This window comes from Neomonachus schauinslandi, chromosome 8 (genome assembly GCF_002201575.2).
Source record: "Neomonachus schauinslandi chromosome 8, ASM220157v2, whole genome shotgun sequence".
NCBI lineage: Eukaryota > Metazoa > Chordata > Mammalia > Carnivora > Phocidae > Neomonachus > Neomonachus schauinslandi.
Genome location: NC_058410.1, coordinates 75595851 through 75613314, shown reverse-complemented (window position 1 = coordinate 75613314; position 17464 = coordinate 75595851). Strand labels below are relative to the sequence as shown.

At 33.5% G+C, this 17464-nt stretch overlaps 1 protein-coding gene across 2 annotated transcripts in view; it reads right to left on the bottom strand.

The window, feature by feature from the left end:
• Positions 1-17464, bottom strand: part of IBTK (inhibitor of Bruton tyrosine kinase) — a 100871-nt gene that overhangs the window by 5087 nt on the left and 78320 nt on the right. For both annotated transcript variants that reach the window (XM_021693417.2, XM_044917695.1), the window contains exon 25: positions 7577-7711. In XM_021693417.2, the coding sequence (XP_021549092.1) occupies positions 7577-7711 (135 nt within the window). The remainder of the gene's footprint in view (positions 1-7576; positions 7712-17464) is intronic.

Genomic DNA, 17464 nt, shown 5'->3' with positions numbered 1-17464 from the left:
AGAATCAAAAAGCCAAAGGATTTTAAATATGAGATAAAAGCAGGTTTTTGTTTTTTTTAAGTTCCTCATTCCTCTGAATTACTGGTAACTTTTTTCTTCTAGATGTTAGGTACTGAATGAAGTGAAAATAGTATAGTTATATGTTCTTAGTTTTAAGTTCTAGGACTTGAAATCTCCTGGATGCTTGACCTATGACATCCAAAATAAGAGAAGTCTCCAGGATGAAGTAGAAGACTTGTAGCCAAGAGAAAAATGAAGCTAAGGAGATGAACTAGAAAGTTACTGGAATAAATGTTACAAGATGAAGAGAATCTAGACTAGAATAACTATAAAATAAATGGAAAAAAATTCTACATTGTGATGGAAGAGAGAGCTACCTTAGAGACTAAATGCAAATTCCCATGGTTAAGTTCCTTGAAAAGTCCTAGGAAGGAAGGAAGGAAGGAGAAGGAAGGGAAAGAAGGGGAAAGGAAGGCGAAGGGCAAGAAAGAGAAAAGAAAGAAAAGAGAAAAGAAAAGATGAAAAAAAAAAGAACGGTCTTAAAGTCAGTCCGAGGCTAGAGATTAGAGGCCTTCTAGGGCACTAAAGCATAATATGCTAGCCTCTATTAGGTGTATACATAAAAGTGTTAAATACAGGCCTAGTCCCTTAAATGTGTTTGAAATATCTAGTTGGTAAGTCTAAATGAGCACACATAAAAGTTAAATGAATGACTTGAGTGGTGCTCAAAAATCCCTCCCTGGTATCTGGGATTGGCTAAAAATTTTGACATTGTCAAAGAAACAGAAAAATATTGTAGAATCAATCGTTAATAAGTAAGAAGCAGCAGCTACAAGCTGTCTGTGAAAATGGTATGGTACTGGCTAAAACAAATTGAATATCAGAACTAAAGTATCTTATATAGGCCTTGTTAAATCACAGTTGAGCAATCAGAGCTTAAGTATAACAACTTACCTGTATAACATTTTATAATTTATAAAGTACTTCCATATACGCTGTCAGATATAAGCCTTATGATAGACATTATTGTTCTTATTTCAGATGTGATGAATCTGGTTCAGAAAGGTTCACAGAGGGCTACTGTGTTAGACTGAAACTCAAATCTGTTTTATAAGATTGTAATCTCAAGTCTTTCCATTAATGATTTTTCAGTGGATAATCTCATTAGTTATAAATTTATCCAAACAACTGAAAGTCCATGAAAATTTCATCTTAGAATGAAGTAAAACTATTAAATAGAGGTATGATTAAACAAATACCAAAAACATACTAAGCTTTCAGATAATAAATACAGGTATTTGCAACACAGAAACAGACATCTCAATAAACAATCTGTATAAAAATTGGCCTTCTGAAAATAAAAGCAACATTAAAAGGCTGGCAAAAATAAAATCCTCTTTCAGTGATTTTTGTTCAAACGGAACAACATTAATCTTACCAAATTTAGGCTTTGAGAATAAATTACTTCTTACTCGTACCATCGACTTTGAACTTTTTTAAGGAATTCAGTATTAGCTTAATGACAAAGATTTTTATGTAAGTTTAGAGCTGATATAATTTTTGTCTCACAAGTAGTTTTCCTTAACAGTAAGAAACACAAGATCAGTTTCTGTCCAGAATTACATAAAGGGGAGTTTAAGTGGAAGGAAAATGAAAGAAAACACATGAAAATGAAAAAGAACACATAAGTAACAATAAACACATAAATTCCACAAATCCCTCTTTTCTGCATTTTAACATCCCCAAATAACATTGCCATTCCTGGATTTCCCTAGCCTTGAGAGAAAAAAAAAAATCACATTTTCTACAATTAAAACAAGAATATAAGATTTGAGGAATTTCCTAAGATGAACTCCATTACACTTGCCACACAAATTCTCTAAAGGACCACAGCATTTGTCTTCTAGCTATAATTCTATTACTTCTATTTACACTGCCTCTATTATACTTCTCCTCTCTTAAAAATCTCATCCTATGTTCAAAAGCTTGTGGCAATAGATTAATATTTTTCTAATACTATTTATATGACCATACATATAATGACCAAATATTTGGCACTGAATAAGAAAAGTGTTTATGAACTATTACTCAGGCCCTTCTTCAATTGAGTTTTTCCTGACAATTCCAATCCAGTCATTTTTTCCCCTCTCTGAACCACTCACCTGGCATTTAAATCATATACTGCTTGTGACTTAATACTGTTACACTGTATTGCAATTTCACTCTTGACTTTTCATTTAACTTTCATGTGTGCTCATTTAGACTTACCAACTAGATATTTCAAACACATTTAAGGGACTAGGCCTGTATTTAACACTTTTATGTATACACCTAATAGAGGCTAGCAGAATGTTGTGCATATGTAATTTGGTGAATTACTATTTTACTTTTTCCTTTTTAAAAAAGCTCATTTATGATTTCACATTTTCTGTAATAAAATTAAAAATGAAAGTCAAGCTGTTTCCATTCTCAGTCATCATATATTACACAGTGATCAGTGATAATATACAGCTATTTGAAACATTTACTTCCACTTACCAAACAGCCAAGCTATGGATGACATGACACTATTATACACTCCTTTATAATATTCCTGTATTATAGTGTATACTATTATAATACTCCTGTATAATACTGTATACTATTATACACTCCTTTACAATTTCCAAACCAGTATAATAGCAGAAGCCACTTTTCACAATTAAGAGCCTTAATGTTATAGCACACTCTAGTGATCAACTATGAAACCACAGATCTTCAATATGGTAAGACAGACTTATCCAAAAATAAAATTTCAATCTATAGTGTTAGTATTTAAAATGTAAAAATATTACAGAATGAACTTAATATTCATGCCTTACAATTTACACACCTAAGGCATACACTATAACTTACTCATTAGAAACAAATGTTACCTGAAACAGCTACAATTTTACTTCATTTATTCATCTTGTTCTCAATGAAAATATTCTAAGCATTGGTAATTCAGTGAGGAGCAGAGATCAATCTCTCACTGAGATGACTCTCTTCTCCTATGCTTTCACTGAACATATGTTAGATACACAGATATTAAAATACTTGTAGTTGAAAACATTAAACAAAGAATCACACTAATCTGTGAAAAGTGTGAGGAGTGAGAATTGCTATGGGAACATATCATAGAAAACTGACCCACTAAGGGAAGTCTGACTTCTCCAAAGAATATGACTGAATAGAGACTGAAAGAAGAATCAGTCAACTAGTCAAAGGGGAGGTAAGTGGCAAGAAGTAAATGGCATTTGAGAAACTGAGAGAAGAAGATAATGAGAATCCAGAGATGTTAGAAAGATAAGAGGTTGGAAGAAAACAGACTATGCAGGCCTTAAAGCCCAGATAAGAATTCTATCTTTTACCCTAAGAACAGTAAGATCTGCCATTTCAAAAAAGAACATAACTGGCTCTGTATATTGGAGGAGAGGAAGATAGGTTATGCCAAGACCAGTTAGGAGGCTACTCAGGTGGCCCAGGTGAAAGATCACAGTAATCTGAATGAGGGTAAAAACAGTGGAGATAAAATTTAATATATGATTTGAGGAATATTTAAGAGCCAAAACTGGCATGTCCTGATGATAGACTGAATATTGGTCGGGAAGATGGAATATTAAAGACTTGCAAATGCCATTTAACAAGGAAGGAAACTCAGAAAGAATGGGTTTTAAAGAGAACTTTATTCTTTAAACTAAGCATTATGATATACTTTTTTGTTTCCAACTACCCATAGAATATTCCATTCTTCTCATGAAGAACTGGATTTCATATATGCATTTTTTAACTGAAGTAAAATTGACATACAATGTCATATTTGTTTTAGGTGTACAAGAGTGATTAACAATTCTATACATTATGCTATGGTAACCACAAGTGTAATCACCATCTATCACCATACAACGTTATTACATATTGTTGACTATATTCCCTATGCTGTACTTTTCATCCCCATGACTTATTTATTTTATAACTGGAAGTTTGTAGCTCTTAATCCCCCTTCATCTATTTTGCCCATCCTTCCAACCTCTTCCCCTCTGGCAACCACCTACCCATTCTCTGTATTTATAGACATAAATGTTTTGTTTGTTTCTTCTGTTTCTGTTTTGTTAGACTCCACTTAAAAGTGAAATTATATGGTATCTGTCTTTCTCTGACTTACTTCACTTAGCATAGTACCCTCTAGGTCCATCCATGTTCTCACAAATGGCAAGATCTAATTCTTTATGACTAAGTAATATTCCATCTCACACACACACACACTCTCTCTCTCTCTCTATCTTCTTTATCCATTAATCTATTGACAGACACTTATGTTGCTTCCATATCTTGGCTATTGTAAAAAATAATGCAATAAACATAGGGGTGCATATATTTTTTGAATTCATATTTTTGTTTTCTTTGGGTAAATCAGGAAGAATGGGCTGTTTTGTATTTTTGTTCGATTTTATGAAAGGGGTTTGAGGAAAACATTGTTTGGTTTTAGACAAAGTTAAAGTACTTCTGAACATCCAAGTAGGAAGGAGTTATGAAGAAGACACCTGAGTATGTCTGAAGCTCAGATGATAGTTGTGGGCAGGCAATATAATTTTTGAGGCTTTAGTGTATAGCTGATAACTGAAAATAGAAGCTCATGAAATGGTGTAGAAAGAATATAAAGTGAAATGAGAAGATGACCTGTAATTGAACTTCAAGTAGAATGAGTCACATAAAAAGTTCATGGTTTTGGCAATATGGAGATCACTGCTGAACTTAGCTTGAACTACTTCAGTTTAGTAATGGGACTAGAAGCCAGACTGGATTAAGAAGTGACTGGGAGCCGACAGCTCTTTTAAGAAATCTGGCTGTGAAGGAAGTAGGGGATTGGTAATGATAGGACAACTGTTAGAAGGAAGTGTGGGAGAAGACTGAGGGATTCATTACCTCACCCAGATCACATGAGAGAGATCTAACACATATACAAAACCAGATGGGAGGTATCCACCTAAAAGGACAAGGCTGAATATCCACAAGAAAAGAGAGGGATAATTAATAGCTTAAGGCATTTAAAGTGGAAAGGAATGAAGATACCAGCACAGGTATAAATATTAACCATAGATAGGAAAAATAACTCTTCCAGTGCAAAACAAGAAAGGAAAAAAATGAATAAAAATAGATGCAGATTTGTTTCACAGTAAGAAAATAAGGAAGTTACATGTCTTTCTATTTAAAAGCCTGGTCTATATCACTTATCACACAACTTACAAAAACCAGTGGTATTCTTATGTTTCTCTTATATCAATAAAAAGACTATATTCAATTTTTAAAAATATTGTGATAGATGCAGGATCATTAGGGTATAACAATTTTTTTTTTAATTTCTAAAAAAAATTTGGAATCAAAAAACATGAGATGTACAGACTTTTTAAAAATTTTTTAGAATTATGTACATAATAGACACATTCATAAAAGAAATATATAAACATAAATGCATGTGTATGTGTACAGTGGCACTCAAATGCAGTTGAAAATAAACATTTTTACTGTGAGAATTTAACAACACTTAAAAACCTACCTGTCACTTAGGAATGGAATAAAATGCCCTTCCCTCAACATCTTTAAGAATACAACTTACAAAACACTGAATAGTTTTACATTGTTTAGGTTCAGTCATTTTCATTGTATCATAAAATGTTCACCAAACTTTGTTAGTACTTTTTTCCGAAATACATTTTGAAACTAATAAAAAAAAAATGCATTTAAATACTTTTAATACATTGATGATCACTGGCATGTTAACTTCTGTTGCCAGGTTAATTCATTTCTATATCAATTCAAGAAGAAAATTTCTTCTGCCATCTCTGTTTAAATGAAATATGCTCTGAGAGAATCTTAAATCATAACTATTTCAGTCAGAATTTTCTTAATATTAGACAATTAAATGCTGAAATAAATGTTGAGGCTGATTTTTATATACTTAATTACTTGTGTAAGGTTTCTCTTCTCTTTTGGACTGTGTGTTCTCTACAGGCAGGGGCTATATTAATTTTATCACTGTAACTAAATATTTGTCAATTTTAAGACTACAAATGTCTTACATCACATCCAGTTCTGTAATTATGATCCTAACAAGCCAGCCTTAATATTCTCACTTTTTCATAAGTAAGCATATAACAAGTTTATCTATTTGATATGTTAGAGTTACATTTAAGACTTTCATAGTGTTCCACTTATAAAAGTTTTCACAAAGATAGGGAGATAGACCAAATGATTTCTTCAGATTCTTTCTGATCTCCGATTTTCCATATTGTAAGTAAATGGCTCAAGATCTTTGGTCCCAAATGTATGTTATAATAAGGCAGCCAGTCACAATATCAACAACGAAAATGTTTAAAGAATTCATCTAAACCAATAATTTCCAATGTTGTTGTTAGAAGACTGACAGTTCCTCCGGAGTTGCTTACAGGGCAGATATGATGAGGTTAAACTATAGTATGGTTCCCAGAACCCTCTTCTTGGTACAATCACAGAAATTTATACTAACCTGTTTGATAATACTGGAATTAGACATAAGATTTCACATTAAAAACGGTTTAGGGGGAAAAGGTTTAACAAATAGTGTTAAAAAAGCTTTATCATTATGTAAAACAATATTAATCTGGTCACAGCTGACATTTTTAATTACATTTTTGTTTTGTCTAAAATACTTTAGGGTTTAATATCTTTGGGAGACGTCATATTAGCAGAAATAAGAAAAAAAAATCCATTTAGCCAACCAACTTGAAACACAGTTCTTTCTTCCAACACTGGACTATCTAATGCTCCAAGAATGATCCTTTTTGTACAATGATTAAGAGAATTTACATAACATGGCAGAAAAGCTATTTTTATTAGAAAATTGCTTTTAAATTATGTTTAGATTTTCATGTTCTATGTAGGCATTTAAAATATGAAACATCTTTTAAAATACATTGAACTTTAAAAACTAGTATCAAAAACAGCTAGAGAAAAAACTGGAAACACCTAAAGGTCCATCAACAGATTCAGATATATGGGTTGCTTTATAACAATGAAATACTACTCAGCAATAAAGTGGAATGAACTAATGATACACATAGCAACTTGGATGAATCAAAAACTATATACTGAGTAAAACAGAATTCTTAAAAGTACAGACTAAATGATCCTATAGGTGTAAAACTAGAATATACAACATAGTCTCTACTGACATGAGGATTAGTATCTGCATAGAGAGTAAAATGGGGAAGGGAGGAAGAGATTACCAAGGGACATGAGGAAACTTCTGAGAATGATTGTTATAGTCATTGTCTTGAATGTAGATGGTAATGGGTTCACAGGTGCATATATATGCCAAAACATCAAATTGTACACTTCAGATTTATACAGTTTACTGTAAGACAATTATACCACAATAAAGGTACAAAAAAATAGACATGTTAATTTTGAATGTAAAAGAATGTGTAAAACTCTGCCTGGTAAATTTTTAAAGATTTTTTCAGAATGTAAAACCAATACAGAACTTTTTAAGGTAAAAAAATGTTTAACTTATTACCTTTCAACTTTTGAAGCCGGGGAATTTTCTATTCCTTTAAAACAAACTTTTTTGACATGATCTCCAGTAATAGATTTTTTTTCTTCTAAGAAATCCCGGAATGACTTGGATGAAACTGAATGCAGAGAAGATGCCCTGCAAAAGACAACAGAGATCATGTTAAAACATCCATTTTTTAAAAGGTCATTGCTAGAAATCACAAGGAGAAAAGGGAGAGAATGTATACAAAAATTTTACAGTGATGATATATAGGTTTTAATGTGATGTTGGATTCTTGCTGTTAGTTGTGAACTAATCAAAATGATGTGATAAAAAAACAGTGGAGACCAACACTGAAGATAACCCAGATGTTGAAATTAGCAATGATATTAAAAACAAGTGTTAAAACGATGTCTCAGGCAACAATAAAAAAATGCTCAGAATAAACTGAAAAATAAGCTCAGGGAAAAGAAACTATGAAAAAGAACAAAATAGAAATTCAAGAATTTTTAATACAATATTTAAAAAACAAAATTCACTGGATGGATTTAACAGCCAGAAGAGAATCAGTAAAACTGAAGATAAATCAACAGAACTTTTAAAACTGAACAGAAGGAAGAAAAGATTGAAAAAAAAATCTGCCACGGGGACTTATCAGATAATATCAAAAGGTCTACCGTAAGTGTAACTGGGAGGACCAGAAGGAGAGGTTAGAAATATGGCAGACAAAAATATTTAAAGAAACAATAGCCAAGCATTCCCCAAATCTGGTGGAAGATATAAAGATTTCAGCAAACTCCAAAGAAGACTGATCTAAAGAAAACCATACTTAGGTATATAATGAGCAAGCTGCTAAAAACCAAAGATCAAAAGAAAATCTTGAAAGCATCTTGAAAGAAATACAACACAGTATGAAAACACCTAGCTTATTAGAAACAAGGAAAGTCAAAAGACAGTGGAACAATATCTTTAATTTGACGAAAGGTAGAAAAAAAAGCTATTGATCCAGTATTCTATATGGGTGAACTTGGACAAGGATCCTCTCCAAGTCAGGATCAGAAACGATTACAGTCCTGGCTGAACCTTGATTACAGCAGTGTGGGAGACTTGAGCCAGGAGCACCCATAAGCAATAACTCAGTGAAGCCTGACCTAAAGGAACTATAAGACAATAAACACTGATTGTTTTAAGCCATTGTTTAGGGATAATCTGTTACAAAGCAATAGATAACTAATATAAGATACCACTGGAATTAAAAAGATAATAAAAATTATAAGTAACTTTATGTAAATAAATTTGACAACTTAGATAAAATGGACAAATATCTTGAAAAAACAATTTATTAGGGGCGCCTGGGCGGCTCCGTTGGTTAAGCGTATGATTTTGGTTCAGGGTATGATCTCTGGGGTTATGGTATCAAGCCCTGTGCTCAGTGGGGAGTCTGCTTCCCCTCTCCCTCTGCCCCTCCCCCCCCTCAGGCACACTCTCTCTCTGAAATAAATAAATCTTTAAAAAAAATATTTATCAAAGAAAACAAAAATATAAAATAATATATATAGACCTTTCTCTATTTGAAAAATTGAATTAATACCACTAGTTTTAATTGTAGAAATTGACAAATTGATTCTAAAATTTTATGGGAATACAAAAAACCTAAGCCAAAGTATTCTTTTTTTCTTTTTATGAACATAAAATGTATTATTTGTTTCAGGGGTACAGGTCTCTGATTCATCAGTCTTACACAACTGACAATGCTCATCATAGCACATACCCTCCCAATGTCCATCACCCAGCCACCCCATCCCTCCCACCCACCTCCACTCCGGAAACCCTCAGTTTGTTTCCTGAGATTAATAGTCTCTTATGGTTTGTCTCCCTCTCTGGTTTCATCTTGTTTCATTTTTCCCTCCCTTCCCCTACGATCCTCTGCTTTATTTCTCAAATTCCTCATATCAGTGAGAGCATATGATACTTGTCTTTCTCATGATTGACTTATTTCGCTTTGCATAATACCCTCTAGTTCCATCCACATCGTTGCAAATGGCAAGATTTCATTCCTTTTGATGGCTGTGTAATATTCCACTGTGTATATATATATATATATATATATATATATATATATATATATACACCACATCTTCTTTATCCATTCATCTGTTAATAGACATCTAGGCTCTTTCCGTAGTTTGGCTATTGTGGACATTGCTGCTATAAAATTGGGGTGCACATGCCCCTTCAGATCACTACATTTGTATCTTTGGGGTAAATACCCAGTAGTGCAATTGCTAGGTTGTAGGGTAGCTCTATTTTCAACTTTTTGAGGAACCTCCATACTGTTTTCCAGAGTGGCTGCACCAGCTTGCATTCCCACCAACAGTGTAGGAGGGTTCCCCTTTCTCCGCATCCTTGCCAACATCTGTCATTTCCTGACTTGTTAATTTTAGCCATGCTGACTGGTGTGAGGTGGTATCTCATTGTGGCTTTCATTTGTATTTCCCTGATGCCGAGTGATGTTGAGCACTTTTTCACATGTCTATTGGCCATTTGGATGTCTTCTTTGCAGAAATGTCTGTTTATGTCTTCTGCCCATTTCTTGACTGGATTATTTGTTCTCTGGGTATTGAGTTTGAAAAGTTCTTTATAGATTTTGGTTACTAGCCCTTTATCTGATATGTCATTTGCAAATATCTTCTCCCATTCTGTCGGTTGTCTTTGGTTTTGTTGACTGTTTCCTTTGCTGTGCAGAAGCTTTTTATCTTGATGAAGTCCCAATAGTTCATTTTTGCCCTTGCTTCCCTTGCTTTTGATGATGTGTCTAGGAAGAAGTTGCTGCTAGCCAAAGTATTCTTAAAGAAATACAAAGTTGGAAGAAGATAAAACAAGTCAGAGTAATCAAGACAGAGCAGTACTGACATAAGGATTAACGAACAGATCAGTGGAAAAGAATAGAGAGCTCAAATATAGATCTTCACATCTATAGTCATTTTAATTTAAATAACTAAATTCCCAAAACAATTCAGTGTAAAAGTATTTCATCTATAATAAACAAATGTTTATAGAAGAAAAATACCTTTACCTTTATCTCACACCATATCCCAAAATTAATTCAAGGTGGATCACAGACCTATGTAAAAGCTAAATATCCTAGAAGAAAACAAAACACGATCTTCATAACTTGGTGGTAGGCAAAGGTTTCTAGGACTTATACAGGAATAAATATCAAATAAAGAAATGGTGAATTAGACTTAACCAAAATTAAAACTTCTGATCAGAAGACACTGTTAAGAAAACAGAAAATATCTGCAAAACATGTATTTGACAAATGACTTGTATCCAGCCTGTAAAAAGAACTCCTAGAGGGGTGCCTGGGTGGCTCATTCAGCTAAGCATCTGCCTTCGGCTCAGGTCATGGTCCCACGGTCCTGGGATTGAGCCCTGCGTGGGGCTCCCAGCTCAGTGGGGAGCCTGCTTTTCCCTCTCCCCACTGCTTATTCTCTCTCTCTCAAATAAATAAAATCTTTTTTTTTAAAAAGAACTCCTAGAACTCAAAACTAAAAAACACAAGTAATAAAAGGCAATTTCAAAGAGCAAGCAAAAACAATTTCAATAGATACTTCACAAAGAAAGATATGCTAATGATCAATAAGCACATAAAATAGTGCTCATTATTCATCAGGGAAACACAAAACCACGATGAGAGGTTGCTATACACCCACCAGAATGGGTAAATTAATTGACAATATCACATATTGGCAAGAATATAAAATAACCAATGCTCTCATACATTGTTGGTGGGAGGATAAAATGGTACTAATACTATGTTAATAGGTCTGGCAGTTTCTTAATAAGTAAACATATATCTGTATAATCCAACAATTGTCCCTAGTATTTATCCAAGAGAAATTAAAATATGTCTCTAAAAAGGCTCAAACAAGAATGTTAACAGCAGCTTTATTCATAATTGCCAAAAACTATTCAATAGGAATAAACACAAATTGTATATTCATACCTTGGAATACTACTGAGTAATAAAAAGGAATAAATCATTGGTAAACACAATCCAGATAAATTTGAAAGACATGCTGAATGAAAGAAGCCAGAGAGAAGAAACTACATTATGTTTCATTCTCATTATACAAAGTTCTAGAAGAGGCAAAACTAATCTGTGGTCAAAAAAGAAAAATCAAAACAGTGGTTGACATTGGTATGGAGGAGGGGGCCAGGATAAAAGAGAACTTTCTAAAGAAAACTTTGGGATAATGGTAATGCTCAGCAATTTATTAAAAAGATAATAAACAATGACCAAGTGAAGTTTTTTCCAGGAACGCAAGGTTGGCCTAACAATAAAAAAAAAAAAAATCAATATAAAACATACATTAACAGGATAAAGTAGAAAAATCTTATGGAAAAGGCCTATGATCCAAAATATGACCAATAAAAGGCAAAGATCTGAACATGCATCCCAAAGATATAAAAATGGCCAATAGGCCCTTAAGAAATGTAAAATAAACCACACCTACTAGTAGCTAAAATGAAAAAGATTAAGTGTGCCAAGTATTGGAAAGGATATGTAACAACAGGAACTCTCACACACTGCTGGCAGAAATATAAAACATGACCATTCTGGAACACTGTCTGGTGCTTTTCTTATGAAGTCTAACATTCACTTAACATATGATCCAGCAATTCCACTCCTAACTATTTACCCAAGAGAAATAAAAACATGTCTATTATGACTTTAATAACTTTTTTCATAAAAATATACTGGAAACCCAGTATTTCTCAACAAAAAAGGAAGAAATTATGGGATAAATGCAACAACATGGATGAAGCTCCAAAACTTTAAATTGAATGACAGAAAGCCAGACATAAAATAGAACATTACTGTACTTATATGCCATTTATACAAAATTTGAGAGCAGGCAAGAACTAAGTTATAGTGACAGAAATTTCATCAATGGTGGCATAGGTGGAGACTGAAAAAAGGTACTGGGATGACAGAAATATTTCTTTTTATTTTCATTGGGGTGGTGAATACACAGATGTATACATTTGTCAAAACTCCTATACATAAAATTAGTGCATTTACCATATGTAAATTATACCTTGATAAAGTTACTAAAAAAAAAAAAACAGTATAGAAAAGGAAATCTGAACTCCTTCCCAAATGACTAAATTAAAGTTGAAAAATGCCAAGTTTTGGTAAAGAGGTGGAGAAAGCACAACTCATATACCACTGATGAGAATGTCTTGTGATAGCCACCAAAAATGAATATATGCATATCCTATGACCCAGTTATTCCTAGTTATATACCCAATAGAAATGCAAATGTACTTCACCAAAGACATGAACTAGAACATCTATAGCAACACTAATCTTAATAGTAAAACAACGAAGATATTCAAATGCTAACAAAAACTGAATGAATAGATTAGTTGCAGTATATTTACACAGTAGAAATTAGTACTCATCAAAATATGACTGAGTTTCATAAATATGTTGTACAAAGGAAGCCAGACACAATTCTATTTATATACATTAAAAGAAAATCTATGGAAAGAGAAGTCAGGATAGTGGATGATAAAAAAGATAGTGGGTTGGTGCAGGGGGAGGGGACATAGAAGGGTGGCAGGAGGGGACTCAAGATGCTGGTAATGTTACTTCTTGATTTGAGGGCTGGTTGCACAGGATGTGTTCAATTTGTGAAAATTCAACCTATACAGTTATGATAACTGTACTTTTTAAATTTTTTTTTTAAAGATTTTATTTATTTATTTGACAGAGAGAGACACAGCAAGAGAGGGAACACAAGCAGAGGGAGGGGGAGAGGGAGAAGCAGGCTTCCCGCGGAGCAGGGAGCCCGATGCGGGGCTCGATCCCAGGACCCTGGGATCATGACCTGAGCCGAAGGCAGATGCTTAATGACTGAGCCACCCAGGCGCCCCTGATAACTGTACTTCTAAGTCTATATTGTTTTAATAAAAAGTTACTTAAAATGTAAACCTAATTTTACATTGATAAAATAGAGGAAATAAAAATTAGGTTGATCTAAATACACAAAATTAATCACACCCAACATAGGTTTAGTTAAAAGTAGAATGTATTTTAGACTAATACGAAAAAACAGGCAAACAATTAAAAATCATCTATTCAGACTAATTTAGCTTTCAAAGATTTCATATTCAGATTTTATGATATCAATCTCTTAATTCAACATTGTTTTATTTTACAATCAATGCAAAAACAATTTGTAGGATAATAGGGTTAGGCACGTAAGCTCTGTTGCTAGACTGACTGGGTTCAAATTTTAGCTGACCGTGAGAAGTTAACCTTTGTGTTTCAGTTTCCTCATCAATAACAGGATACTAATACCATCCGCATCATCATAATGGTTGTTATGAGGATCAAATGTTAATTTATGAAAGAATTATGAAATTATGAAAGAATACTTAAAATAGTACCCAATACAGAGAAATGCTATGTTAAGTCTTACTATCCATGATTTTCATAGCATTTAACAAAACTTATTGTGATTTAAGAGAAAAAAAGACAATGAGAACAAAAGTTCTGACATGAAGACATATAATCAGTTATAAAAGGCTTAGTATCTCTTTCCTTCTAAAGTCTTAAAATATTTTAAAAAAATAAAATTAATTTTTCTATTTATTTATCAGAGAGAAAGAGAGAGCACAAGCAGGAGGAGCAGCAGAGGGAGAGAGAGAAGCAGGCTCCTCGCTGAGCAGGGAGCCCGATGCGGGACTCGATCCCAGGACCCTGGGATCATGACCCGAGCCGAAAGCAGATGCTCAACCAACTGAGCCACCCAGGCGTCCCCAGAAAAAGTAATTTTAAAAGATAACCTTTAGTTATTAGTTATTTAATACACTAGATCTGCACCATATCCTTAGCATCATTTTCAGAATCCTTAACATTAGAGAATCAAAATTATAAGCAATAATAATATGTAAATAATTTCCATGCCTTTTTTTTTTCTATTTTTCTTTACTCAGAGAACGAAGTGGTCATGTTACTAAGTGAACACAAATGCTAACAGGATAATTCCCCAAAAAGTTACATTCATACTGGCAAGAAATCATGAAGTCCATACCTAAATTACATTCATAAATTACTTGAGATATCCCATAAAAGAGCAAGGCTTTCTAAAATCCTGGATTTTGTCTGAATAGCTCATTTGTACCTAACGCTGACCTAATTACCAAACCCTATCTGCAAAACACTGTAACAGGCATCACGTCATTTAATTCTTACAGTAACAATCCTAAAAGATAAGTATTTTTTTTTTTTTTTTTTTTTTTTTAAAGATTTTATTTATTTATTTGAGACAGAGAGAATGAGATACAGAGAGCATGAGAGGGAGGAGGGTCAGAGGGAGAAGCAGACTCCCTGCCGAGCAGGGAGCCCGATGCGGGACTCGATCCCGGGACTCCAGGATCATGACCTGAGCCGAAGGCAGTCGCCCAACCAACTGAGCCACCCAGGCGCCCAAGATAAGTATTTTTATCACCTCCTTTGTTTAAAAGAAGAGTAAAACCAAAGTTCAGGGATCACCAGAGAGAAGGCAGAACTGGGATCCAAATCCAGTTCTTTTTTTTTTTTTTTTTTTTTATTTGAGACAGAGAGAATGAGAGACAGCATGAGAGGGAGGAGGGTCAGAGGGAGAAGCAGACTCCCTGCCGAGCAGGGAGCCCGATGCGGGACTCGATCCCGGGACTCCAGGATCACGACCCGAGCCGAAGGCAGTCGTTTAACCAACTGAGCCACCCAGGCGCCCCCAAATCCAGTTCTTAATGATCATAGAACTCATCCTTTATCTAGTATACCACTGCCTTCAGTAAGAAATCAAGACACTTCTTATGAAGTGCTAAAGATAACACAAATAGGAAGAAGACACTGATGATTCACAGTATGTCTTGTTATGAGCTAAACAAAACAAAACAAAAAATTCATAACAAAACAAAAAATTTTTACCAAATTTCTCTTCGCTCAGTAAAGATTAGATCAATCAATACAAAACATCTCACATAAGATTTTTCTAAGAAAAAAGAAAAGTTCACCAAAAATTTAATACATGTTAAGGAAATCAGTTAATCATGTGGCCGTATTACAAATCAAGTTACAATTTATTAAAATATAAATGCCTATCATTATATATTTGATTAGACAATGTTGAAGGTGCTATGCTAAATGTTTCATGCTTTAACTCCATTTCAGCTTCATAATACCCCTGTGAAATAGGTACTGTTTTTAGCTCTATTTATGGATAAGGAAAGTAAGAGAAAGATTAAATAACTGATCTAAGTTTATATTGCTACCAAGTAACAGATCCATGATTTAAACTCAAACAAGGCTCACTCCAGAACCCTGGGTTAATCACAGTATATACTGCTGTCCACATATAAGTCATTTGCTCTAAGTAAAACCTTATATCAGAGCAATTTTCCTTATAGATTTCTATCAGAAATATGACCTACCTAGGTATTCATGCTAAAAATATTTCTTCAAAAGGAACTTACCTATGACTTGACCACAAAATTTTTCCCAAAACACATACATACATAAAAAGTTAAACACATATACAGAAGAATCATTCCCTATTTCCTTAACAACTCCTTCCTCTTCCCAAAAGCACACATGCCTAAAGGTTTCTATTAGCAAACAAGGTAACTATGGTGTACAGTATAACATTAGCAATTTGGGAACACTGCTGGCAAATGTTCTTGCCTGAGAATCCATTCAATGTCTCTGTAAGTATTCATGTTTCTAAATACAGAAATTTCACAATGATCTGTAAAGCACAAGCTGTCAGATTGATCCTAGTAGTAATTTAGGGACACCGAGATGTGGTAAATGATACTTCTAGATGTGGTAAAACTCAAAACTTTTTTAAAAAGCTACTGATAATCTTCTTAGGAATAAATGTAAGTAACAGTGCTTATAAAATACCTTAAACTCACATGTTCATTAATCATGCACAGTGGTTACCTATAAAATGACTTACCAGATTTCTTTAAATGAGTTCTATTCTTTCCACTGATCATGCCATAATTTGAAAGTGTCTGATTTCCCATGATTTTGCTTTCTAAACTCAGGCTCTGGCATCTTAGCATCTTAGCATCTTAGAAACCACAGTAGCTTTATGAAGAAGCATTTGTAGACATTTGTAACCACATAAAAAATTAATTGAGATTTTGTTTCTCAGCTAAAGCAGCCCTGGAATTTTAGCTTTAATAAATAAAATTTCCAGCTCTAAAAAGTTAAATAATTGAATTAGTATATAATTTATAGGTTACCTCTACATGGAATTTGGAAGAATTTATATTCATACATCAAGCCAGGCCACAAAGACTGTGCATTCTTCCACTCAAGATGACTGGTGAGAAATGTATTATTTCTCCAATTAAAACAGGTGATAATGAATAGTGACCAAATCCCATATACACTCGGTGTTTCACATTAGATTTAAGTTCAGCTGATCAGAACTTCATTCTAATGCAAGAACCAATTCTCTTTAATACACACTGCCACATTTAACTGTAGACAGCAGGAGTACAACTATGTATTATGAGTCATATAAACTAGGTGAGTGAATCTGCAAACAAACTAGTGAAAATCCTTCCCACAATCGGAAGGAGACTTATAGAGCTAATTTGTGATTTCCTAATGAGCTGTATCTTAACCTTAATATTAAGATAAACATAGCATAAAAACATCTTCTATGGAAATAAAATTGTGTTAGATGATTCTTCAGAATGATGAAGATGCACCTTTGGGAAATAGCTTTAAAAACTTAAATCACTACAGTATTGAATATACTCTATACATACAATTTGTAAATCAGATTAAAATGCTAATTTAATCTTAATTTTCTAATTTATTCATAGAATAGT